The following is a 24500-nucleotide window of genomic DNA, read 5'->3' on the forward strand; positions in this document are numbered from 1 at the left end:
GCCTCAAGCTGCCCTCCTGGCCCCTCATCTAAACTACCTCCCCTCTTTTACCAGGTATGCTGTGGTTCTGCCTCCAGAAAACAAAAGCCTAAACATTGGATGCAAATAATTTATTTGGCCTTTGAGCCAGATGAAGATTTCTCCACTTTCTCTGGCAGACTGGTCTATAAGTTTCCCTAGGGACTTTCAAGAGCCAGGACTGTCATCTTTTGTTAAGCTCTTTTCTCTTGGCACCCTCTGCCTTGAGACTGTCATCTTGTCCTTCACACCTGGTAGCCTTACCTGACTCAGAAATGTCATCCCAGAATGGAGATTCAAATTCATAGTAGCCCTCCTTGATCTTCTCGAAAAGCTTAGACTCAGTTTCTTCATAGAAGGGGGGATACCCACACAACCTGCAGGGAAACACGGAAGGAGGTATGCTGCTAAACAACCCCAGTCTCCCTGAGCCAGCCTCTCCCTTCTGCCTAGCCTCCACTATACACAGGCATGAGCTAAGGATCTCCAATCAGCAGTATGAACAGGTGGATTCGGGAATGATGCAGGCCCCATCAAGTGTTTATGCAGGAGCCAAAGCTTGGAACAGGCAGCCCTGGAAGGCCCCTTTGTGCGTTGTTCCCCCAAACCTCTCACCACCTCTCCTATACCTCCCCTGACACTTAGATGATGTATACAAGATCTTTAAGAGGGATGATAGAATGTCTGCTTGAATGTAAGTTTCCTGAGGGATTATTTAGGCTATTAGCACAGAATAGACAATCAATGAATATTTGTTAAGTAAATTAATGAGTGACAGTAGTTACTCAACATAAGCTTAGGAAATAGAGAACTGAATCCACACTAAGGGGTAAATGACAGGTTATCTTCCTAACAGCAGAGTCTGCTATAGATGAAGAGGAATGGTGGGGAAGGGGTGATGTGTAGGTTAGTAAAGGAGAGCCCAAGAATATGTGAAGAGGAACAATGACCAGATTCATTCGGGCCATCATTTTGCTTTGGGCTGACTTGCCAGGAGAGAAATTTGAGATGTGAACATTGTACCCACTTGACTTCCAAGCTTGGCTTGGCCTCCCCTTTTTCCATTGCTCATTCCATAGAGCGGGACTCAACACATTTATATAGAGTAAATGGGGGTGGGGTGCAGGAACAGAGAGTACCATATGGCTCAACAGTGGGTTCACACTGAGCTCTGTTTTTATAATCTGGTGGAGACCAGGACAGAAACCTTTGGAGCTGTGTGCATGAGTAAGCGTGTGTGTGTGTGTGTGTGTGTGTGTGTGTGTGCGCACACACACACACACACACAGATGCGTGCAAGCACTCACACATGCACACGTGTACATACACATGCTTTGGAGGTGGATGTTGCTTGAGGAGCTAAAATAGGGGAGGGGAGAAAAAGGATGAGCAGGTTGTGAGATTTCCCAGGAACTGAGCCAATGACAGCTTCTACTCACAATATGTAAGTGATGACGCCAATAGACCAGCAATCCACAGCCTTGCTGTAGGGCTTCTGTGCCAACACTTCCGGAGCTACAACAAACCAAAGGCAGAGTCAGGGCTGGGACAAGAAGAGAGGGCTGAGGGGTGAGGGCTGAAGGTCAGGATGAGGCTTAGAGAAGAGGACTAGGAAAGCTCCTGGGATGGCAGTGTTTCTGTATCACTGAAACTTTTCCTAGGGCGGGGACGGTGTCTCTCCCATCCGATGACTGAATCTTCCTCCATCAACCTGGAAGGTCCCCATGACAGGGCCTATGACTTTTACATCAGACTGGGAATCTCCAGGGCTACCTTGCCCCATCAGATGTAGGTCTATGTCTCCCCACACAGATGGGTTAGCCCAGGGCTGGGGTTGTGTGTCTGTGTTCTTTCTGATGGGGACATCTGCCAAGTAGGAGCAATCTCTCTCCCACTAGACTGGGATCTCCCTGAGGGCAGAAACTGAGGCATCCCTCTTAAAATGAGGAACTCTTAGAGGGCAGGTGATAACTGCTCCATCTGTCTCTGGTACCTTCTGAGGGCAAGGCTTAGTTATCCATATCAGACTGAGAGCTCCATGAGAAAATGAGCCATGTCTTCCTCTGAATGGGAGCAGTAGAGGGCTACTTTCTGTATTTATCCCAGATCCCAGGGATTTGTACTCATTGGGACTCAGTACCTACTAACTGACCTCTCTTTGGGGGTGAGAGCAGATTTCCTCTTAAGTTAGAGTTCTCCTTCCTACTACCATCCATCAACCAGGTGATGAGTGGTGAAGAGGGAAGAGGCAGGAGTGGACATTCTGAGTTTTGGCTTTCTCCCCATGAAGTTTGGGGATGCTTTCACCTGGTAACTTGCCTGCCTTACTTTTTGGGGGGCCTTGAAAGCCTGTTGTTTAGGCAGGAAGTCCCACCTCTGCCAGTTTCCTAGGATGTTTTCTTGGGGATATGTTTGGGTGGGAGCATGCATGCCTGAGTTCCTCAGTTTCAAACTCAAACTATACCTCTGGGATACCACCAACTGGTGGGTTGTAGTCTCCTGTGGAAGTGGGAAAAAGGAAAAGGGTGGCTAGTGGTCAAACCCTTGGCAATCTAATGATCTCTGGGTTTGTGATCTTGTCTCTGCCCCTGGTTTAGCTGGAGAGACAAAGGCAGGAAGTTAGCCAAAATAATGAGAGGCAAGTATAGGCAGGGGCTGTTGGAAGAGTTCAGGGGTAGGCTGTCTTTAAAGATGTAGGGTTTGGGAGCAGTAGGGGTAGTTCCAGAGATACATGGATTGACCCTAAGCCTCATAATGAATGCTCTCCTGGGATTGCCCCTGAAGTTGAACCCTGTCTCCTTATAACCACCCCTCTCTGTTAAGTAATATCCGTGAGGTTGAATGCAGCCAACTGGTTAACCTTCCTCCTGTCCCCAGACTCACCCACATAGCCCGGGGTCCCACAGGCAGTGGACATGACTCCACTCTGTTCCATCTTGGACAGACCAAAGTCTGTGATCATGATCTTAGAATTCTCTTCAGGGGTTAGGTACAGCAGGTTTTCAGGCTGTGGGAGAAGAGCAATACCATGCAGTGTAGGATATAATCATCTGAAATACATATTTATTTTCCTCCCCTGATAGAGAATTTCTTAGGAAGCTACGCTCTGGGCTCCTGACTTCAAGGACAGGCTCATGTCCCCCAGTTCTTCCCTCCTTCCTCCTAGCTGCAGCTCCCCACCCCATATTGAGCACTCTGTATTTTGCTTATGGCCCTCAGGTTGCTCATCTTTGTAGCCATTAAAGAACTACTCCCTCCCTCTCCTCAGCCCCAACTACCCTAAGACTGTTTTTTGAGGAAATCAAACCATAGTTAATTGTCTCTGACATTTCTAAAGTCTAGTGTGTGCCCGATGCAATGTTGGCCTCCAATTAGTATTTATTTCTTCTGATTTTGAGTGTGGCTAGGTTCAAGAAACATGTGCATTCTCTTGGTATCCTAATAGGGTGAGGCCTAGGGCAACGTTCAGGAAGAGGCTGAGATGAAAATTAACAATGATTGTTCAGTCATTCAAGATTTGTTTAAGGGATCCAACAAATGATGAGGTTGGTCCAACCCTCTCATTTTACACAGCTTAGGCGGCCCATGACCCATGCAGCTTCCTGAAGGGTCATTCTATTTCCCATTGAGGACTCCCACTCGGGCACCTTCAAGTCTCTGTGGACGATGCCATTCTCGTGGAGGTATTTCACTGCTGACAAGACCTGCTGGATCACCAGGCTGGCATCCTTCTCTGTGTAGACACCCCGCTCCAGGATCCGGTCAAAGAGTTCCCCGCCAGAAACACTGTGGGCATAGGGGCAAGCGCAGGAATCCAGGTCTCATTCCAGGTCAAAGGGACATAAGTGCGTTTACTCTGTAGCTATGAAGACACAGCAGTGGCAGAACGGGTGGGTGCCCACGGCCTAGGTAGGGAGGTCTACCTTAGTTTGAGAATACCTCCTTTGGGTGGTGGAATGATATCACGAGCGAGTCATTTCTTTGGGCCAACCATTTCCCTCTCCCTAGACACTTCTTTGAAGTGCAAAATGCCCCTCGTTAGAGTTAAGCAAGAAGCCAATAATCCCTTAGTGGACACACGCTTAGCTGCCTATTTTCCTGACTTAGGACACAGGGGCCATGATGAAAGAAGAGGTGAAATTGAAATGAGGCAAAACAGGAATGAGGTGTACACGTGACACAAAGTGTGCTCGTGTCAGGATGTCTGTCCTCACTGGAAAACTGGGCTACTGACTGCCGAACTTGTGGGTGGAGTTCTAGTGCTGCTTGGAGACTCCAATGGTAAGGTATCTTAGGATTCAGGGGAGCTTCAGATCCACTCTGCTCCCCATCTCTTGAATGCCATCTACACTATTTTTGCCAAGAAGTTTCTTAGCTCGTCCTGAAACACCTCTGAGGCAGACAACTCACCACCCCTAAGACAGACTGTTTTATCTTTCACTGCCTTCTTAATATTTCTGTATATTACAATGGAACCCACTCCCTGTAGTTTCCACCAGCAGATAGCCCTTCTACCCACTGGGGCCACGCAGAGCAAGAATACCACCCTTTCACGTGGATCTCTTCAAGTATGTGAAGACAGTGAAATGCTCACCTGAGGCCTTCCCTGGGATAAACATTTCATGGGCCAGGGTTTCCAACTCTTTCACAGTCCTTGCCCCCTTGTCACTGTTCCATGACACTGGATGCGGACGAGCACACATCATAGGACCATGCAGTGATGAGGAAGGAGAATTTCTCTAATCAAGATGCACACCACCCTACTCCTTTTGTTTCTGTCCTGAAGCTCTGGGCTCTGCCATAGGATCCAGAGGCCCATGAGAAAGATAGTCTCTATGCACAACTAACAATTCCTGACACGGGGTGGCCTGGGTCCTAGAGCTGGCACCCTCATAGGCTTTCCACTCTTCGGTGATATCTGAATCTGCCCGCTTCCCTGCCTCCCCTTAGCTAGCTATCTAAATGTGTGCTAATCCTGTTGAATTGGCCTCATTAAGGTGCCACATGGTCCCTGCTCATTTGTTAATGCTGTTCTGCACCCCTATCCCCAACCTCACTCCCTTGACCACCTGCTCCCTCTATTCACTGGGCCTCAGGTGAGCCTTGGAGTTAATAGGCTGCTTAGGCCTGAATCAACTCGTTAAAGTTTCTGAGGAATCAGCCTGTTAGTCAAAAATATTGCATCTAGCCATAGAGATAGCAGAGTGGTGTGTGTGTGTGTGTGTGTGTGTGTGTGTGTACTTTATAAATAGAAGTTTCTCTGAGTCCAAGGCTGAGCACTTGTAGGAGCACCGACCAACTCCTACAGCATTCAGTCTCAGACAGGACTCCTATTTATATATGACAATGATGTGGAGACCTTTCTAGGGAGGCACCATTTCTGTCCTACAGATGGACACACACAGTCACAGCCTGTTTTTAACTTTGGATGGATCTCTTTTGAGAAAATCTTTTTTTTTTTTTATATGTATCAAATTGAAATCTGTGTCGTGTGGTTTCTAATCCCACAGTAATTTTTCCCTAGAGTGGCATTAAAGTATTTAACATCAGTTTGATGGACTGACTGGTCAAAATGGACTCAAGCTGTGGCGCCCGAGAAGGGTTCTGGAGGGTTCCCTGCTATGCCAGTCATTATCCCTTCAACTGTAGCATTGTGGGGAGGTCCAGAAAGTCTGAGGGAAGTGGCTGGGGCACGGGGGGGGATGGATGGGTTGGAGTCACAGCTGCTCTCGGAGTCACTTAGCTGACTTGTAGCAAATACTTTAGGGGCACCTGGATGGCTCAGTCAGTTGAGCATCTGACTTCAGCTCAGGCCATGATCTCGCGGTTCATGGGCTAAAGACCCACGTCGGGCTCTGTGCTGACAGCTCGGAGCCTGGAGCCTGCTTCAGATTCTGTGTCTGTCTCTCTCTCTGCCTCTCCCCTGTTTGCGCTCTGTCTCTCTCTCTCTCTCAAAAATAAAGAAACATTAAAAAAATATTTTAACGATCGGTAAGGCTGTCGTGGTACAGACCATCTAAATAATCAGTCCTAGTTCTACCCTTCGGTCCACACAGAACATGTTCATGACCAGAGGCATACTTAACCTGAGAGAAATCTTAGCATTTGAGAGCCTCTTGAACTAATTCTTGATCTCATCTTTTAAATCACCGTACTCCCCTCACCACCGAGCAGCTTCCTCTAGGCCTTCCAGGCCCCCAGAGACGTCTGTAGAGGAAGTGGGTCACCTTTCACTTACAGCTGCATGACCAGGTAGTAGTGAGTGGTGCTCTCATAGATGTCCTCCAGGGTCACGATGTTTTCATGCTTGATCCTGGGGAAAAGGAAGGGTCATGGTACGTGGCTTAGGTGTCCAGACAAAGAATGGACTTTTTTATTTCTGTTAGAGACTTTGATGACAATATTTAGGAAGAGTGGATCCTTGTGAAACCTTCCTAATAAATAGGTGGTCACAAAGAAATCTTAAAGATCCCAGAGTGGTGTTCAGTCTGTATTTTTGAATGGATAATTGATCATTCTGCCTTCAGGGAACCAATATTTTGTGGCTACTCCAGAAATCTCTTTAAACTTTGCCAAAAGAGCAAGTTAAAATACCTGAAGAAGGCCAAGGGAACACCCCAAACTAGATTATTTTACAAAATGGGTATCCAGAAACATCCTTGAAGAAAGTGGACTGCAGCAGAAGAGAATCGGGTTAGTTAAGCCTCCTCATGGGTAACCACGGAAGTAGTGCTGCAAAATTCTTATTCCGGAATATTTTGAGAAGCCGGGAAGATGCTATTTTCTGGGGTCAGTTCTGTGGAATGTCTTTGTTGCTGATAGTAATTCTCGATCAGCGGCTCTTTTGTCCCTGGGGGAACATTTGACAATAACTAGAGACATTTTTTGTTATTGTGCATGGGGAGGGGGTAAGAGCTACTGGCATCTAACGGACAGAGGCAGGAATGCCGGTGAATATCCCATAATGCAGAGTCCACCACCCCACCACCCCAATAAAGAATTATCTGGTCTAAAATGTCAGTAATGCTGTGTTCAGGAAAATTTGCTCTAGGTTTTCTCTGAATGGGATTACTCAAGGGTCAAGGCAAGCAGAATAATCATACTTGCCGTGGGGCTTGGCTTCCCGGGCAGCAATTCTGTGCATAGGAAGAACCTTTCTAGGAAGTTTGGTTCATGGCTGGGTAGCATAGGGGTTAAGAATTTGGACTCTGAGTCAGTTGGGTTTGAGTTCAGAGCTGGATGAGATACTTATGAAATGGATGACTGGCTGGTTTTCTTAAATCTCCTAAGCCCCACTTTTTTGGCTTGTAAAGTACATCTCTCTCATAGGGTTATATCAGGATTAAAAGAGATAATGCATGCAAAATGCTTAGTATAGTGCCTGGGGAATAGTAAGCACATAATAAACAGTATCTATCATCTTTAAGTTTAATTTCTAAAATTATAGACCAACTGCAGTGGGTACCTGATGGATTCAATTACACTTACAAGTTGACAATACTAACATTAATATATCATTTACTGAACAAATCTTTACCAAGCATCTATGCTGTTAGGGACTGATGATATAATACAATGGTAAGAAAGACCACCATAGTCCTTGCTCTCAATGAGTCCACAGTCCATCTCTGTTCTAATCTCTCTGGAGTCCAAACTGGTATCTCCAGCATCCTCCATGTAGAGATTGGGGGATACACATATTCAATATGTTCCAACAAACTTCTTTCTATTTCCTTCAAGCCTACACATCCCTTTTGTTCTCTATCCAAGCAATGACATTACTATCCACCAAATCGCTCAATCTCAGCATCATTTTTAGTACTTTTCTCTTTTATACTCAAAGCAGTCGATCCCAAGCCCAATCACTCTCTCTCTTGAATCCAGTCTTCTTGCTGCCACATGATCCTGCTATTACCTTTGCTTGTATCCTCATCCATTGTCTAGATTATTGAGAAAGTCTTAAATCCATCTTCCACCATGCTTAAGAGGCATGGCTCTAAAATATAAGTCTGATCATGTGATTCCTTACTAAAAATTCTTTGATGACTTTTCTTTGCCCACAGAAAAAAGTCAACATTCTTTACCATGGTAGCCAAGACCCTTTATAATCAGATCTCATTTGATTTCATCTCCTGTCCCTTGATGATCCTTACTCTAAGCTCAGGGGCTTCTAATACCGACTCTTTCCTAACGTCCGTTGCACTTACACAGTTGAGTTTCTGTTACTCTCAGCCTGAATTCCCTTTCTGCATTGCCTCTCCTGTCTCCATTAAATTCTACTCACCTATCAAGGTGCCTCTTCCTTAAAAATGTACCTAATACCCTATACTCATAAAAATGCGCATGTAGGCAAAATGAACCTCTATTTTTCAAGCCTTGCCTTCTGCTACTATTGGCTCATGTCTAATGGGATTAGAGTTTGTTATGGGCACCTGTCTCTGCCCAGAAAATGTGAGCTTCTGAGGATAAGGAATTTTGTAGGCCTTATTCTTGTGTTCCTAATGCCTAATACACTTTTGGCATACCATGGGGATTCCACAAGGCTTTTTTGTGTTTGGGTCCTGCTGTAAACAGTTAGATGGTTTGTTAGTGTGGCCTCTACCATGATGGTTGGGGTGCTGAGCCTATATTTGCTTTGGAATAAACTCAAACCAATTTCTAAATCTTCTGCTTCCTTAATTACTGATTCTTCCTGCTATTGGCCCTAGTTGATTTTTTTCCATTGAGCTAATTATTCTCTGGTCTATGTGCACAAACCAGGTCTGCTATCAGTTGGTTTGCTAGTCAATTTGCTGCCCCCCACAACCACCCCCCAATCAGCAGAAGCACCTGCCTGGCTTAACTTGGCCGATTGATCAAATGGACACATTAATGCAATCAAAGGGAGTAAGTAATGCCTTTGGGTGTGGAAATCCATCTTCGGTCCTACTCAAAGGTAATTTGTGAAGGAAATGTTATGATCTCACAGTTGTACCCAACCAACCCTAAGACCCACTCACTTTTTCAACACGGCAATCTCATTCTCCAGGCTGCTGTCCCGGAAGGCAGGTGACTTCTTGATGCACTTCAGGGCAAAGAGCTTCCCAGTCATCCTTTGCTTCACCAGGAAAACTTCTGAAAAAGCTCCTCTAAGTAGAAGACACCAAGAGTTAAAATTAGTCCTGGCTGGCTAGAGAACATTGTTAGAGGCAAAACCAAAGGGTAGATGAAGGAAGGTGTGGTTGGTAATTGGTTTCCATTGTCACTGTGGGTACCTGAGGAGCTGTACTGAGGGTAGAGCCTATCTTACTTCGAGCCCTGTGTCCTTTCTCTTGGGAAAGAAAAGATTCTACTACAGACTCAGGCACTAGATGGATGCTATTTCCCGATTCTGTGATTTGGAAGGGACACCCAGGGACTCCGCTTTGGTTATGGAGAGATTTCTCCATTTGGCCAACCCAGTAAAGAGCGGCCACCGCAGAGTCAATTTACTTGTCTTCTTCCAGCATGTTGAACCGTGGCACACTGGAATGGCAGCTGGAGGTAGCACTGGGAACAGGGCTCGGGCAGTGATGGAACAAAACTCCCCTCTCAGTTTTAGATGGTGATAATTATCTTGAGCCAATTACCAAAGGCTAAGGGGGCTGAGAACCCTCTCATTCAGTAGGATCTATGAGAATGAAAGACAGAACCCAGCAGCTCTGGAAAGGTTTTCTGAAGAAGGAGAGGTTAGAACCCAATGGAAACACAGGGTAGGATTCCAAATTATAGCTTTCTCGTTTTGAAGGGGGTTCTCTGGAGACCAGGCTATTGAATAGCAGTTAGCTAGCCATGGATGTTGGAGCCCAAGTGCCCAGGTGAGAACCTCAGCTTTTTGGGTGACAAGTTACTTAACTACCCAGTTTCTTTACCTGAAAAGTGGGAGTGTCAATAGTATCTGATTCAGAGTTGTTTAGAAGATGAAATGAATTAACATACGTAAAGTGCTTACAAGCATTCCTGACATCTGTTAAATTACATGTGTCAGACACTATTATTGTTATTACTATTATTAGTTGAATACCATTAGGGAGAACACCTGGTAGTAACAAGAGGCAATAGGGTTTAAGTGAGGAAACAGCTGAGCCATCGCGTCCCCTGCCATCTGGGGATTTTAGACTCGGGGCCCAATAGCAGTCAAGCTAGTGTAATGGCTTTGAGGATCTGCAGTAGGAAATACTTGGTGTGGGGCGCTTGGCTGGCTCAGTGTGTTAAGTGTCCGACTCGGGTCGTGATCTCACGGTTCAATTCGCGAGTTCGAGCTTCGTGAGTTTGAGCCCCGTATAGGGCTCCGCACTGACAACGTAGAGCCTGCCTGGGATTCTCCGTCCGCTTTTCCCCGCTCACACTCTCTCATGCTTTCTCCCTCCCTCTCAAAATAAATAGCATTTAAAAACAGAAAGAAACTACTTAGTGTTTCCTGGGTCTGAGTTTCCTGTTTCCCCCAGCTGCACTTGGAATTGAATTAATCAGAGCCTTCAGAGCTTGCTCCATTCATTCATTCGTTCATTCACTCATCCCTTCAATCAAGATTTATTGAGCACCTACTGAGTCAGACACTGGAGATAAAAAAGGTAAGTGTTTCTGTTCTTAGGAAGCCTGCAGACTAGTGAAGAACGCGGACAAATGAGCATTTAACATTGGATTTGAAAGATGTTATTAGACATTCAATGAATGCTTGATTATCTGACAGAACAGATAATCCGCGTGTTAGTTAGGCGCTTGGATTAGTATCGGTCTTGAGAGTCTAGTGTGAGAGATGGACACATACAAATAAGCAGGGGGTATCATGAGACCACCGAGAGCGAACATTTAAGACAGGGCCTCTGCTCTGGCTGGGCAGGATGCATGGCACACAACTCCAACACATGCCAGTCACCTTGGAACCGCTGTATATTTTCATCCAATAATTATTACAACACTTTCCCCCCCAGCAGCTAGCAGGCTAGAAAACAAGGGCACCTTTTTCTAACGTGCACGCAGCGATCGCTTGGAGTAGCTAAGGAGCCCGTCATCCGTGGCCCTCTGACTTAACACCCTGAACTCAGTTTTCAGGGATGAATGAGAGTTAGCCCAGCGAAAAGGTGGAAGTGATGTCTCAGGAGGGGGTGAAAAAGAGGTAGAAGAAACAGCATGGAGGCGCAGGACAGCAGGTAGGATGGGGCTGCCAGGGTCCAGCACCGTCTGCGAAGTACGACGCAGGGAATACGGGTACACGAGTGGGCACGAGTGCCAAGTCCTCCACCCGGTTGCATTCAGAAAATGCTCAATAAACGTGTGATGGCTGGATGGGTGGAAGGAGGGAGGAGGGAGAGGTTTGGACTGGGATTAGCTGTGTGTTCTACTCCTCTTTAGATCCCACTTTCCCTGTTATAAAATGAGAGAGTTGAACCACGTGGCCTTCAAGATTCCTTCCAGCTATGACCTTCCGGGACCCAATTTCAGAGTTCTCCCTTTCGCCTGTACGTGGGTGGTACAGCTGACTTCAAAGCCGATATCCCCTCTGGGTTCTCTTGTGGAATGAGGTCAAATTCCAGCCTTCCTTGCGGGGGGGTGGGGGGGGTGGGGGGTGGGCATTTACATTGCAGTGTATGCAAATGGCGCCTCCTAGGGTTGTGCAGTGTGGTGGCAATTTGAGACGGTGTTACTGCTCTTCTGCCTCAGGCTGCTTTGTACACTGTGTGTGTGTGTGTGTGTGTGTGTGTGTGTGATAAGTATGGCCGGGCAGTGAAGAGGGATTACAAGACTTAATTGTGCTATCTGTCAGAGTGGGGAGCAGAGAGCTAGTTCTGAGCAGCTCAGGTTGCTGGGGTCAGAAGGCAAGACGGGCAGAGGCTTCAGAGCCAGGATTACTTTGCTGCAGTAGAACTTGGTCTGTGTTTCCTGCTCTGAACAGCTCTCTCCGCTTGCTGGAAGACTCATTGATGGGGGAAGTGGGGGAGGACCAAGGAGATGTCTCTTCTTGGGCAGTGAAAGGAGGAGGACCGGGGCCTGGTGACATTTCCCCTGCTATGGACTAGCTTTGCCCATCGTCCATAAGGCTACCCTAGGGCCCTGGAATTGTGGGTGATCTCTGGGCAGATTTAGCAAAAGCCTTCTCTACTGGTGGGTTGTTCCAGAAGAGCTGAAGGCTAGAGACAAGAGGCATTCTTCAAGATTCCAGTACATCCTGCTCAGAGGAGTCTGCCCCACCCACTCCTCCCTTCCCCTCAGCATCTCACCTTGGTAACTGCATGGGGTCTGCAGCTTGGGGCTGCCTGTCCCCCTCCTGGGCACTTCAGGGGTGCCTTCTCTTTAGCTTTTGTTCAGCCCCAACTGCGGCAACAGCTGTGACTTGCCCCCTATCTGGTCCCCCGAGTTCCCCAGATCAGTGCGGGGCTGGATATATTACAGCCACCAGAAGCACTTAAAATACGGATTCCTGACTACTCAGTCCTATCTCCGCAAACCCCAGTGCGGTAGGTCTGGGACCAGGAGTCTGTAGTTTTCAAAACTTACCTATGCTAAAATGATAGTGGGAAGTTATTACTGATTTTCTTGAGTGTCGCAATGCTATTGTGGATACAGATGAAAATGCCTTTATTTTTAGGGATGCAGACAGAAGGATTCAAAGGTAACATGTCATGAAGTGTGCAACTGCTGACAAATTGTCCAGGGAAATCAGTGCGTGTGTGTGTGTGTGTTTGTGTGTGTGTGTGTGTGTGTGTGTGAAAGAGAGAGAGAGAGAGAGAGAGAGAGAGAGAGATGAAGGTTTGTAAAACAAATATAGTGAAGTGTTAACAGCTGTTGAATTGTGGTGTATATTGAGGTGGTGTATATATTTGTTGTTCACTGTATTATTATTTCACTTTTCAAAAAATTTAGTTATTTTCACAGCTAAAAGTTAGAGGGAAAGGGGACACCTGGGTGGCTCAGTTGAGCAACGGACTCTTCATTTGGGCTCAGGGCATGATCTCACTATGGTGATATCGAGCACTGTGCTGAGTGTGGAGCCTGCTTGGGATTCTCTCCCTCCCTTTCCCTCTGCCCCTCCCCGCCTCTCTAGCACCTACTCTCTCTCTCGAAATAAATAAATCAACTTTAAAAAATAGTCAAGAAAAAGTTAGAGGGGTAGGCTCCCCTGGTGACTCTACTGTCCCCCTAGGTTGAGGGCGGCAGTGGCCGACTTCACTGAGTTCTGTCTTCTAACAGACCCACAGCACAAGTCTGAGCAAACAGTGAATAAGCCCTTGCCAACCTGGGCATCCTTCTCCCTCCTTCTCTTGATTTTCAGGATGCTTGGCAAATCATTTCTGATTCATGCATGAGTCTCGTCCCTCTCTCCTGCCAAAAATCCCCTCTCTAGCCACCCCCGTCTTGGCAAAGGTCCTTGATGGAAGGCCAAGGCTCTGATGACCAGCGCCACCCCCGAGATCCTCCTGCGTGCGCAGAGCCCCACGCTGGCCTGGGCAGGGAGAGCTCAGGGACCTCCTGTCCAGGCCAGGCCTGGCTCCTCTCCGTCTACAGTGAGAGTGTGGGCAGCTGTCATTGCCCGAGGTCAAGCCTCCCAGCCAAGGCCAACGGAACTAAACTCAGCCCGAGTTGGCTAAAGGGAAAGCTTGCTTGAATGGACAGCCTACTAACTGCCCCTCACTTCCTGGGGCCCAATTAGCCCAGACCAATTAGCAGGCCAGCTAGGGTCCTGGGGCTACGGAGCTGGTGGCCCGGAGCCCCTGGCAGCCTGCGTCACAGCCTGCACCCTCCCCGGGGGGGTGGGGGTGGGGGAGAGGCAGGACTGAGCAGAGTGTCAGCTCCAGACAGGCTGCCTCTGTTCCTCCAGCCGTGTAATCGTTGTCAAAGGGCAGGCACTGACACTCCAGAGGCGGGTAGGAGTTTGGGCTAGGGCATGACTTTATTTTTCCAACACAGCACTTAAGCTACAGTGCAGAGTCGATGGGGAGCTGACTCCAGTATGTGTACCCATCCACTCTCTGGGGCCCAGAAGCCCCGTCTCCTCTGTCTACAGTACACAGCGGGGTTGGGTGACCTGTTCACTGCCAGGGGGAAACGAAGAAGCTGGATGAGGAGGCCCAGGAAAGTTCTAGGGTCACTGAATCTCCACAAGTGCTCCAGAATCCCGCTTTCCTGCCAAGTTGTCCCGGATCTAGAAGTAGGGCAGGGATCCCTGGGGGTGGGCCAGGACGCGGAGCCCAGGGAAAGGGCTGGGATTCCCTGCGGGTCCCAGTGTATGAAACCGTCCTCCGTTCTACCGCACGGTGACTTCCCCTACCCCACCTCCTCCCTGCGAGCTGCTGGGCTGATTTCCCAGGGGCCTCAGTCCCAGCTTGTCAGCTGCAGCTGGCCCAGAACAACTCTTTCCGGGTCCCCCCAGCGCGCAGCCCTGCCACCCGCCAGCTCTCAGCTCCCGCACTCACGATCCCAGCACTTCCATGAAGATGAAGGTTTTCCGGATGTTGGTGGTCTGTTTCTTCCAGGAGCTGGAGTCTTCTTCCTTTCGACCCATCGCCTCCAGAGTTGAAGCTTTCGGGGATGCTTTGAGGAAGGGGAGGAAGAGTCTGATCAGCTAAAATTTCTTAGACAGAAGTTGCAAAAAGAATCGAAAACACCTCTGTCACATAATAGCTAGAAAGAAGGATAAGGAGCAAACCCTGGATAATTGGCAAAAACAAGACCATTCTCTCCGCTTGCTTTTTAAAATGGCTCCAAAAAATACGTTGCACGTCTACTGCATGCCCATTGTACTTCCTACCGCCCAAGGAGTGGAGGGTCTCGGAGTGCAAAGTCCACTTTGTACATATGTGTTTAAGGGCAGTAACACACACGCGTATGGATTCACACGTGAATATCCACCCTGGGGGGAATCTGAGCTGTGAGGAGGGGTTTCCTGCGTTTCCTGGTGATGGCCAAGGTGTTTATTCAAACCACAGGGTCAGCCCGACTTCCCTTCTGTTGTCACACGTTGTATCAGGTAGACCACGTCTCCAAGTCATTCCGACCCCCCCCCCTCCTACCTGTTCTGGGCTAAATGAATGTTGGATGAAGGAACACTGTTTCCTCCCAAACACCCACAACATTGGTACTGTGCTGGGAAAGTCGTTATTCATTAAAATCTGAACTAAATCTTGTCCTAACCTTGTATCGGGGTTCCAGAGTTGCCACCTTCATTCACCTGAGGCAGCACCTATGATGTGCCAGGTGCTGGCTCCATACAGATGGTGGCTCTGTCCTCTGGGGACTCGCAGGCTAGAGGAGGCATACGATGAGCAGGGAGGGTACCACGGACGCGGTGACAAAGTGCGGGAGAGCCAGGAAAGAATAAAACCTAGGCTTGCAAGAGGTTTGTCCCTAAAGACAAACAGGGACAGTCATCTTTAGATAGAGTCAGGGGAAGGCCTACGTAGCAGGTCATATTTAAGCTGAGATCAGAAGTTTGTGAGGGAGCCTGCCAAGCACAGGGTGTGTACGAAGGAGCATTTCGGCAGAAGATATCAAATACAGGAGCCCCAGATGGGGGCCAGGCAGGAACCACCTGAAGGGATGGAAGGGACAGGGTGTCTGGAGCAGGGGGAACTCTGCATGACACAGGGGCGATGAGTGGGCAAGGGGAGGCGGGCAGGGGACAGACCATGTGTAAAGCCTTATAGATCCTGCTAAAGATACTGGGCTTTTCTTCTAAGGGAGACCACAAGACACTGGAGGATTTTTAGCAGGGAGTTAAGTCGCACGTTGACTTTAGAGCTCACTCTGGCTGCTCTGTCAAGAATGGGGTGGAGGGAGTAAGAGTCAATATATGGAAAATGGTGGGGGACAGAAGTCCAGGACAGAAATGACGGTGGCTTGGATCACAGTGGAAATGAGGGAGAGAGAAGGGGTGGACTTGGGATACATTCTTGGGTTTCCGATTATGTGCGACACCAGGTGATGTGACTACAGAGCAGGGAGAGTCTAGGCTGGCTGCCATGTTTCTGGTAGGGGTATCGGGGTGACGGTGCCCCTAGTGAGGCAGTGAATACTAGAGAGAAGCATGTTCTTGGGGTGGCTGGGTTGGGGGGGGATCTCCGTGCCTTTGGGCGCTCTGCCCTAGTTGCTTTATTACAGACAGATATTCGTGTCTGGAGCGGTGGGTGAACCCCATTTCTGCCAACACCCTTTGCCCCATACTCCTTGGGCCTAAGAAGTAGGAAAATATGTCTAATGGTCGCATCTCTTAGGCAATACCCCTCCTTCCCCATTGAAACAAACGCCTGTAGACTCTATGGGGTCTTCTATTAGCCTCAGGACAAAGGGAAAGTTGGTGCCTCCCTAAATGAACATCAGGTAAAGAACAGAGGTTTGGAGGTCAACCTGAGTTCGGATTTTACTGCTGCCAGTTACTACTTAAATGGCCTTAGGCAAGCTACTAACCTCTTTGAGTTTATTAACTCGTCGGTAAGATGGGACAAAGCCCATCACGGTTATGGTGAAGGTTAAATGGAATTGTGTACACAGAGACTTAGCACATTGTCTCACCTATACTAAACAGTTGGAATAGAGATAGTATTTGGGGGATGCTGAATCGATGTCTCTTCATTCCTGGTAATCCCCATCTGGAGGAGGACTCGTGTCCTAAAATAGGTTCTATAGTATAGAGAGGAACCACTTCTGCCACTCAGACACAAGTGTGAGACTTAAGCCCCTGTGGATACGAAGAATGTGACAAAAGAGAAGGCCCTGCTAGAGAGGAAGAGGTGTGGAAATGACCGACAGTTTGGGCTCAAGTGGATCCAGGGAAGGAGAGCAGGGGGAGATGGGTGTAGTTGCCCGAAGCACACATCTCTGCGTTCACCTTCCTGGAGTTGAACCCCATCCGGGCCTGGGAGAGATAGGTGACACAGATGGGTGGGCTTCCCAGGCCCCTGCTGGTGGGAAAGTGTAGGAGGAGTTTCCACTGCAACCACATTTAACAGGGCGGGAAGTAATCATGGGGCAGGCCTAGAGGGAGAAGGTGAGTGAGACAGGGTGGCATGACCCGCTGGGACTCCAGAAGTCTCCCCGGGCCTGTGGGGGGCTGGGGCCAGCTTGTTCCAGATCATGACGGCCGACTGCGGGTGTCTCCCTAGCCCTGTGTTTGGTGATGTCATGTTGTTAGCTTGAAATTAGCCACAGTGGGAGTGCTTACACCTGGACACAGGCAAATGCTACAATCAGGGTTTCTCCCCCACTCATCCCCTACCTTCTAGAACCAGTCCTTAAAACAGACATGTCATCTCACTTCTGCCCCTGGCCCTGGGGAAGGGACACAGAGTTGCTAGAGGGCCTGTCACCTGGGGTCCAGAAGAAGAGACAGGCTTAACCAGGGCTTCTCAGGTGGAAGCAAATGGCTGGGAGCTGGGCCTTTAGTAGAGGGTGTCAGCACGGTGCCCGGTGGGCCAGATGGGACCAGTCACACTAAAGAGGTCAACAGTCATCTTCTGGAGAGATCCCAGAGAACTAGGATCTGAGGTCCCTGATGAGTCTGAGGCCCCTTTCTCCTATCTACAAGCAAGATCAAGTAAGCACCTGATAACACAAAATGCCCCCTTGAACCAGAGTAAGAGGCGGCGAGGCCATCTCAAGGCTGCTCAAGGCTGTGTGTTTTCCTGGAAGAAACTGAGTTAGCTAAATGAGACTCCGTTGAACCTGAGATGCTATAATGAATACATTCAAATTTAAGGTTCCCCATTTCCCGTTTTTGCTGCCTGGTGAGAGTGGGGGTTCATGAGAAGGATTTTACGGGAAATAAAGACGCTACATTTTCTTCGCACATTTCAGTATTGTGTGTAAATTTGCAACCTGGCTGCATACTAGTTGGTGGCTGTTATTATGAGAATGCGTGTGAGAAGTGTTATGAAATCCTTAGCATTTGGAAATTCCAGTGTGGATCTGGTGGTTTGTGCTTGTATCTTCAGGACCATTTGTGGACTTGCTCCTCTTGGGAGGGGGGCAGCCCTGAGGGACCACAGCAGTTCAGGGCCCCAGGCACTAGCTGGGGGGTGGGGGGCCTCACCAGCCATGCAGTGGTGGCCTGACCCTTGATTTGGAGGGCACGGTCCGCAAGGCAGAGAGATAAATGAACCCTGACTGGCAGACTGCTTTAGGGAAGATGAAATATTAGAATAGAGGGCTATCTTTAGCCAGATACCATTCTGCAGATTCTTAGCCCCAAATCTGGCAGCTTCCACTTATCAGACTGGTTGGCATCTGGGCTCGGACCAAGTGCTTCTTATTGTATACACTGCAGCTGGGAAGTCTTGAAGAATGTAAGGGGTGAGGGCAAAGGGGTGGACGTTGAAAGGAGCCATATCAAGAGGGTCAGTCTGTTTGTCTCCCTCTCTGTCTCTCTCCCCTCCACAGACCCGCAGGGCTGGGGGCGGGGTGCTGCTTTTCCAGGTAAGGAGCCAATCAAGAATCTTCTTTGCAGCTCGGGGACCATCAGCTGGGCGTTCATGACTCCCCCTGCTGGAGCCCCGTGGAATGACGGCCCGCCCTCAGGGAGGCTCCCCCAACCACCTCACTAGCAGATCTGTACTCCCTGTTCCCTCTCTCCCATCTCTCTTAAATAGCTTAAAAACATAGTATTCTTAGCTAAGCCAGGCTATAAGAAAACATCTTTCCCGCCCACCCCTCCTCCCATACACTCAATCCCAACAATTTAGTTCCATCTTCAGAGCAACGTGGAAAACTCGGGGGCCCGCATCTGAAACCCCCGGTCGTTCCCGCCCCTCCCGGACCTCAGAGAAGTCCCCAGGCCCCGTGCCCCGCGCGGTGAAGGTCTAACCTTGGGCTCCTAGAGGGGCAGCCCACATTGTTTCCGCGTCCTGCTTCTTTCCGTTGAAGTCCTCCCCCTTCTCCCCTGACTCCTGTAATCTAGGTTCTTTCAGAGGAAAAGAAAACACATACTGAGAAGGTTGAAGCCCCAATATTGCTGTTATTTGTTCCCAAAGCACTTGCACCTCTCTCTTTTGGGCCAAGACTTTCACTGGGCTTCAAAGCTCAGGAACAGCCACTGCAGGGTTACAGCTGATTTCCCACGTGTAGCTGGGGGTCGCGGTGGGGGTTGGCATCCGTGATCCCCTGCTCCCTCAACAGGGCAAGACCCTCAGGGATATTTTGCAAAAATGACTCCAGGCAAAGGAAACAACCTTACTCATGGGGCCATCTTTGAATTGTGAGGGTAACATGTCTTCAATCAACAAGCGTTTATTGAGTACCTCCTGCGTACCTAGGGCACTAAACACGGACATTTCTATGATAGGAAGCTACCTTTAAAAGTTCTTCCGATCAAGGTGGAAAGACCAAGCCTAGGTATGTACATAAGCAACTAAAAACACGGACCAGTCCAGGGGAGCGGCAAATGAATGCACACACTGCTCGTTGCTCGGAGCCAAAGCAGTTCAGAGGTCAGCTGCAGATTGACGGCGGACGTGTGAAAGTCCCTCACCAGGCTGTGAGTGCTTCCAGGGCAGGGGACGTGTGTTCCTCAACTGGAATCCCTAATGCCTAGTACTGAGCCTGGCATACACCAAGGTCCAGCATGCATTTGATACATGATTTAGTGAAGAGGAGAGCCCAGGTGGGTTGATCAGGGAGTTAGACTTAAAATGGCTTAATGCAAGGTGGGAAGATAGATTCCTTACCTTGCTCTAGAAACAGACCTTCAGCAAGAAGACCTGTGCTTGGGGAAGAAAAGGCAGTAGGGCCTCCTCTCTAAAGTTCTCTCAGCGAGGCTCCATTTAGGACATTGCAGCAAGACCTATGACAATCTGAAACTCCTGTTTCTTTGTGTGAGGTCATATCCTCACTAGAAAGTAACTCCATGTGGACCAGACCTTGCCCATCTCCTTGTCTCCCCTGGGCCTAGCGCAGCGCCTGGCTCCTAGGTCGTGCTCACTCGTAGTTTTTTCAGATGGTCTTCCTGGTCTGTTGGGGGACACAGCTGGGGAGGAGCTTGCAGAGGGAAAAGTTCTTCCTAAAGGGTAGCCCTGGGCTGGATGCCGCCTCTGAATGCAGCCCTTTCTGGTGCTTCTGGGGACAGGCTATGTGATCCGTGGTGGCATCCAGCCTGGCTGTTTATGAGGTGCTGGTGAGAGATGCTCGGGCTGTGAGCACAGGAGGCAGGTGCCCTTCTCATGCTTCCTTCATGGAGCATCACTGCCCTTCTCTCCTTCCCATGCTCCATTTGGTCACAGGAACAACACTAGCACCAGACAGAACTCTAAGGCAGATGAGGCTTATTTTCAATGACCTCCTCATTGCCATCACCAATCCCCAAAGATGCCAGGCATTCAATTCAATTCAATTCAATTCAATTCAATTCAATTCAATTCCATGTGTTTCCCAAAGCCACAGTAGGGTTCCTAAAGTGGACAGGAGCAACCTAGAGGAGATGGGGACAGGGAAGGAGGGGCTCTTGGAGCAGCATGTCTGCAGCCTTCAACCCACAGATAACGGCTCTCAACTCTACCTAGGGGAAGAGTCACTGTACCTTTGCTTATGCTCTCACTTGGGGCTTCTGAGCAAGCAGGTATAAGTCACTCTGGGGCATGGTGAGGCATGTGTGGCTCTTTTACTGACCTCAGTGGAACCAGGCCACCCTAAGACCGCTTTATGGTCTGCATACAGGGCTTTCCATTTCTTGGGAGCATGACTCAGAAAGGCCTGTGGGTCTTGGGAGGGAGGTTATCAGTTGGATCATCTTTAATAAGAGTGTGCTCTCTGCCTCCAGGCTGGGGCACATGGAGTCATGGCAATGTATAAATTGTGTGGTTATAAGGGGCTGAAACGCTAAAGCTGGGTTGTTTTCTTGCCCTGACCGCCCCCCCCCCCCCATCTCCTGGGCTCTGGCCCATATTGGACTTTGCGTCATCCTTTGGATTGAGAGGGACATTAGAAAGAGCTCAAGTTCTGGTTCCAGTTTTGATTTGGTACTGAGAAGCTGTGCCACCCCAGGGAAGTCACTGTACATCTCTGGGCTTCCACATTTCTCTTTAGTGAAAAGAGATTGGAACAGACAAAGGTTTCCTGAAGTTTGTTTCTTAAAATACTAGTCCCAGAAGATTCTTTATGTGCAAAGCGGGTTTGCTGCCCCTTCTTTAAAGATTCATGACCCATATTAGCTTATGAAAGGCTCTGAGGACTATTACACACCCTCGGTTAATGCTGTTTAACCTGTCATGCCCCAAACTTACGAGATTGTGAAACTTTCCTTTTGTGACATCTGCTAGCATCCAGGGACTCCAGGGTTGCCCAAGCTTACTTTGGAAAATGGGGTGACTGGCTATTTCTGATACTTTGTGATTCTCCATTTGTTTTAGCCATAAGAAATTTCCAGCAGTCTGCTGCCCTCAGCCATACCACTTCATGATGTCACAGGCATATAGCTGGGCCTGGGTGGCTGTCAGGCCCAGTTCATGGGCTGCAGCTCAAGTGGCTGGTCAGTTTTCCAGAGCCCAAGCGCCAAACCTGCAAGCCTCCTGGAGACTTCTGGCAGAACAGAACCTCTGAGGAGTATGGACTCCATCCCCAGTGCTCCCACTAGGCCTGCGTCTCACGGGCCAACTCTGCGTGCCAGTTTCTGTTCACAAAATCACGGAGGAAGGATGTTTTTCAATTGCCTCCTGCAGTTTATTTCAGGCTCAAACCCATATTTACGTGTAACCAAGTCCGTCCTGCTGCAGTGACAAGCCAGAATCCACATGTTGCCTAAGGTTTACCGTGTGCCTCTTATAAAATAAATGAAGAACACGCTCCAAGGCTTCACTTAGTGGCTGAGAGGTCAACACATAGGAGTCACTGGAGAGAGTAGGGGGTGCTCCTGATTCCCGATGTGCTTCTAAGCACAGGGGGCCTCAGTTTCCTCATCTGCTGCACGGGAATAATGATCCCTGCTCTAATTCTCAGCACTCCCGTGGCGTCAGTGGGCACAACAGAATCATTCTGCAGCCTCGACGATGCCATGCAGCGGGTCCACATTATAGGCACATGAATTAAACACCATGCACCGGCCGGGAAAGAGAGGAAAACAAAAGCACTTTAAATAGAGGCGAACACGCAGGAGGAGACGTGAATCCATGCTCCCTAACTGGTCTCAGCTCCCAAGTGCGTCTCACCGTGTGGACATCTCATCTCACGGTGATTTTGAAGTGTTTGAAATTATCTAATTTTTCATACAGCACTGTCTTGAAATGCAAACCCACTACTTCATCTGGTGCCGAACCAGCAGAAGAGAGCTCTGAGGCCACACTGGGAAGCTGCCTGGGAAGGGTTTATGCTGGTCTCTCTGGGGCACCTTTCTAAGGAGTTTCCAGGGGGAATGGTGCTGACCGTGTATCTGCCACACGCGGCCCTTAAAGCCAGACCCGTGCAAGAGGTGTGTCCTCTGTGCAGGTGCAGGGCTCCTTCCTGGCACCGCCAGGCACGGTCCGCCCCGGGAAGGGGTGCACGAGGCGAGCTGTGGCGGGATGCTCTGCGGGACCAGCCCTGCCTCCGGGGACTCGGGCTTGACCGGCTGACACCGCCGCGCTCGCGGGGCGGGGCGGGGCGGGGCGGGGCACTTGCCGCCGGGCCCCAGCCCCCAAGCCCCCAGCCCCCGCGCCGGTGACCGCGGGGGCGCGCCTGCGGTTGTAGCGCGCGCGCGCGGCCGCCGTCTCATTCATGCTGCAGCTCATTCACTGGGCGGGCTGGCGGCGCCGGGGTGGGGGGGGGGGGGCCGCACCGCACGCGCTGAGCGGGGCGCTTATTCTAGCCGCGTGCGCGTGTGTGAGCGCGGGAGAGGGATCGAGGGCGGCGCTCTCTGCCTGGGAGGGGGGGGGGAAGCATTTCCTGTCCCAGCCCCCTGCCCCCAAGTGCTCCCCGGCCTCGCAGGGTGCCTGCTGAGCGCTGGCAACCGCACCTTGCGGGCGCCTCACCTGCCTCCCCTCCTCCCCTCGGCCTCACTGTCACCTTTAGGGGAGGTGTCATGAAGCCCGTTCGGTAGCTGCGGTGCTGATGGCTGGAAATGTTGAGCAGGATGCCCCAAATCAGATAGTATGTGACAGAGCTGGCCTGGGAGCCCCCGTCCATCAGAGAGCCACCACAAAACCTGTTGCCTCTCTCCTGGAGGTGATTATCCGATTTCACTTACCGGGCTTCACCCTTGAGGTGCTTTCATGCAACCCCAGCACCCAGCCCCTGACCGAGCTCCCCGGGGAACACGTGACTTGGATGATCTGAGAAAGGCACTGAGGCCCGGCCATCTACTGCCTCTCCTGGCTCCAGCTCAAACCTCTTGTCGCTCGGACCTCAGGCTTCTTTCCCCAAGTTTTGCCCCGTCTCTCTCAGGAGTGCTGTTAATACACACGCACATCCACACCTGTCCCCCACCCCATACACCATAGCTATCTGTGGTATCATGGAGAGGTCACTGTTGATGTCAGAGGTTCTGGGGTCAAACGCCACCGTCATTAACCAGATACCACCAATATCCAGCTTTGCAACCCCAGGCAAGCCTCTTTGGGTCTCATCCATACTAACCGAGAACTATTACTTGCCCCACCAACTCGATGGGCTTGTCCTAAAGCCAGTAGCTTAAAAGCACATTATAAACTGTAAAGCGCAGTTCCCATACCAGGTATTACTAAGCACTTTGTGTCATGGCCTATTGGAGCTCATCTTTGGCCCCGGGTTAAGCGTGGGTCAAAAGAACTGCCCCGGGGCTGGGCTGTTTCCGGCCTCTGATCTGGGAAAGATCATCTCCTTACCCAGGAGAACCCCGCTCGACTCTTTGACCCTCCTCAGAGATGTTTCTCATGATCAGTTTATCTGGCTCCAGAGCAAGCCGCTGGCCAGCCATGCACTACCGCCAGACCAGCGCGAGCCCTGGCCGCTGCCTCCGGGAGCTTCGGGGTTAATGTTTGTGCGTCAAAGTTACGTGGAGAGAAGGGGCCACAGTGCGGATGGGGGTGGTGGAGCAGTCAGACCTTCTTTTAACGTCTTCACCTGCCGGCGCAACTGGGGAAGTTTCAAGACGGAAGGGAGACAGAAGCGCCCCTGGGGAAGGTGAAGGAGCAGTCTCGTGACTGACAGCAATGAGTTCTGCATCCTGAAGCCGCCCAGGCGGGACGTGGAGCTGGCGCCTGGCGGTGGACCCCGCCGGGAGGGACTGAGGCTGGCCCGCTTTCCTGGGGTTTGCAGAGCCACAGGCTGTTTACAAACTGCCTTTTCTGCCCACTGGCTCTCTTAATGCTCACGACAGCCCAGACAGGTAGGCAGAACGCATTGCTCCTTGACAGATGGGGTCAGAGAGGTTAAGAGATGAAGGTTGAGCAGGAGGCAGGGTTGCAAGCTCGCTGGAGGTCCTGACACCCCCGCAGACAGACAGCCCCTCCCAGCCACAGAGCCCTGAGGATTGTCCCTAGAATGCAGCCTGCAGGCAGGCATTGCAGGAGGGACATATACAGATATCTTGC

At 50.0% G+C, this 24500-nt stretch overlaps 1 protein-coding gene and 1 long non-coding RNA gene across 3 annotated transcripts in view; one reads left to right on the plus strand and one right to left on the minus strand.

Moving 5' to 3' along the window:
* The window catches only part of CAMK1G (calcium/calmodulin dependent protein kinase IG), a 29188-nt gene that overhangs the window by 4178 nt on the left and 510 nt on the right, over positions 1-24500 (minus strand). Inside the window, exons 2-9 of one of the 2 annotated variants that reach the window (XM_058701973.1) lie at positions 18833-18928; positions 14451-14568; positions 9018-9146; positions 6257-6331; positions 3666-3804; positions 2902-3025; positions 1458-1533; positions 283-395 (exon numbers count right to left, since the gene is read on the minus strand). In XM_058701973.1, the coding sequence (XP_058557956.1) occupies positions 283-395; positions 1458-1533; positions 2902-3025; positions 3666-3804; positions 6257-6331; positions 9018-9146; positions 14451-14568; positions 18833-18860 (802 nt within the window). In that variant the 5' untranslated portion in view covers positions 18861-18928. The remainder of the gene's footprint in view (positions 1-282; positions 396-1457; positions 1534-2901; positions 3026-3665; positions 3805-6256; positions 6332-9017; positions 9147-14450; positions 14569-18832; positions 18929-24500) is intronic. The other variant, XM_058701974.1, reaches the window with a different exon arrangement.
* LOC131496423 (uncharacterized) overlaps positions 23835-24500 on the plus strand; it is a 34511-nt gene continuing 33845 nt past the window's right edge. Inside the window, exon 1 of the long non-coding RNA XR_009254485.1 lies at positions 23835-24295. This is a non-coding gene — a long non-coding RNA (uncharacterized LOC131496423). The remainder of the gene's footprint in view (positions 24296-24500) is intronic.

This window comes from Neofelis nebulosa, chromosome 15 (genome assembly GCF_028018385.1).
Source record: "Neofelis nebulosa isolate mNeoNeb1 chromosome 15, mNeoNeb1.pri, whole genome shotgun sequence".
Classification (NCBI taxonomy): Eukaryota; Metazoa; Chordata; class Mammalia; order Carnivora; family Felidae; genus Neofelis; species Neofelis nebulosa.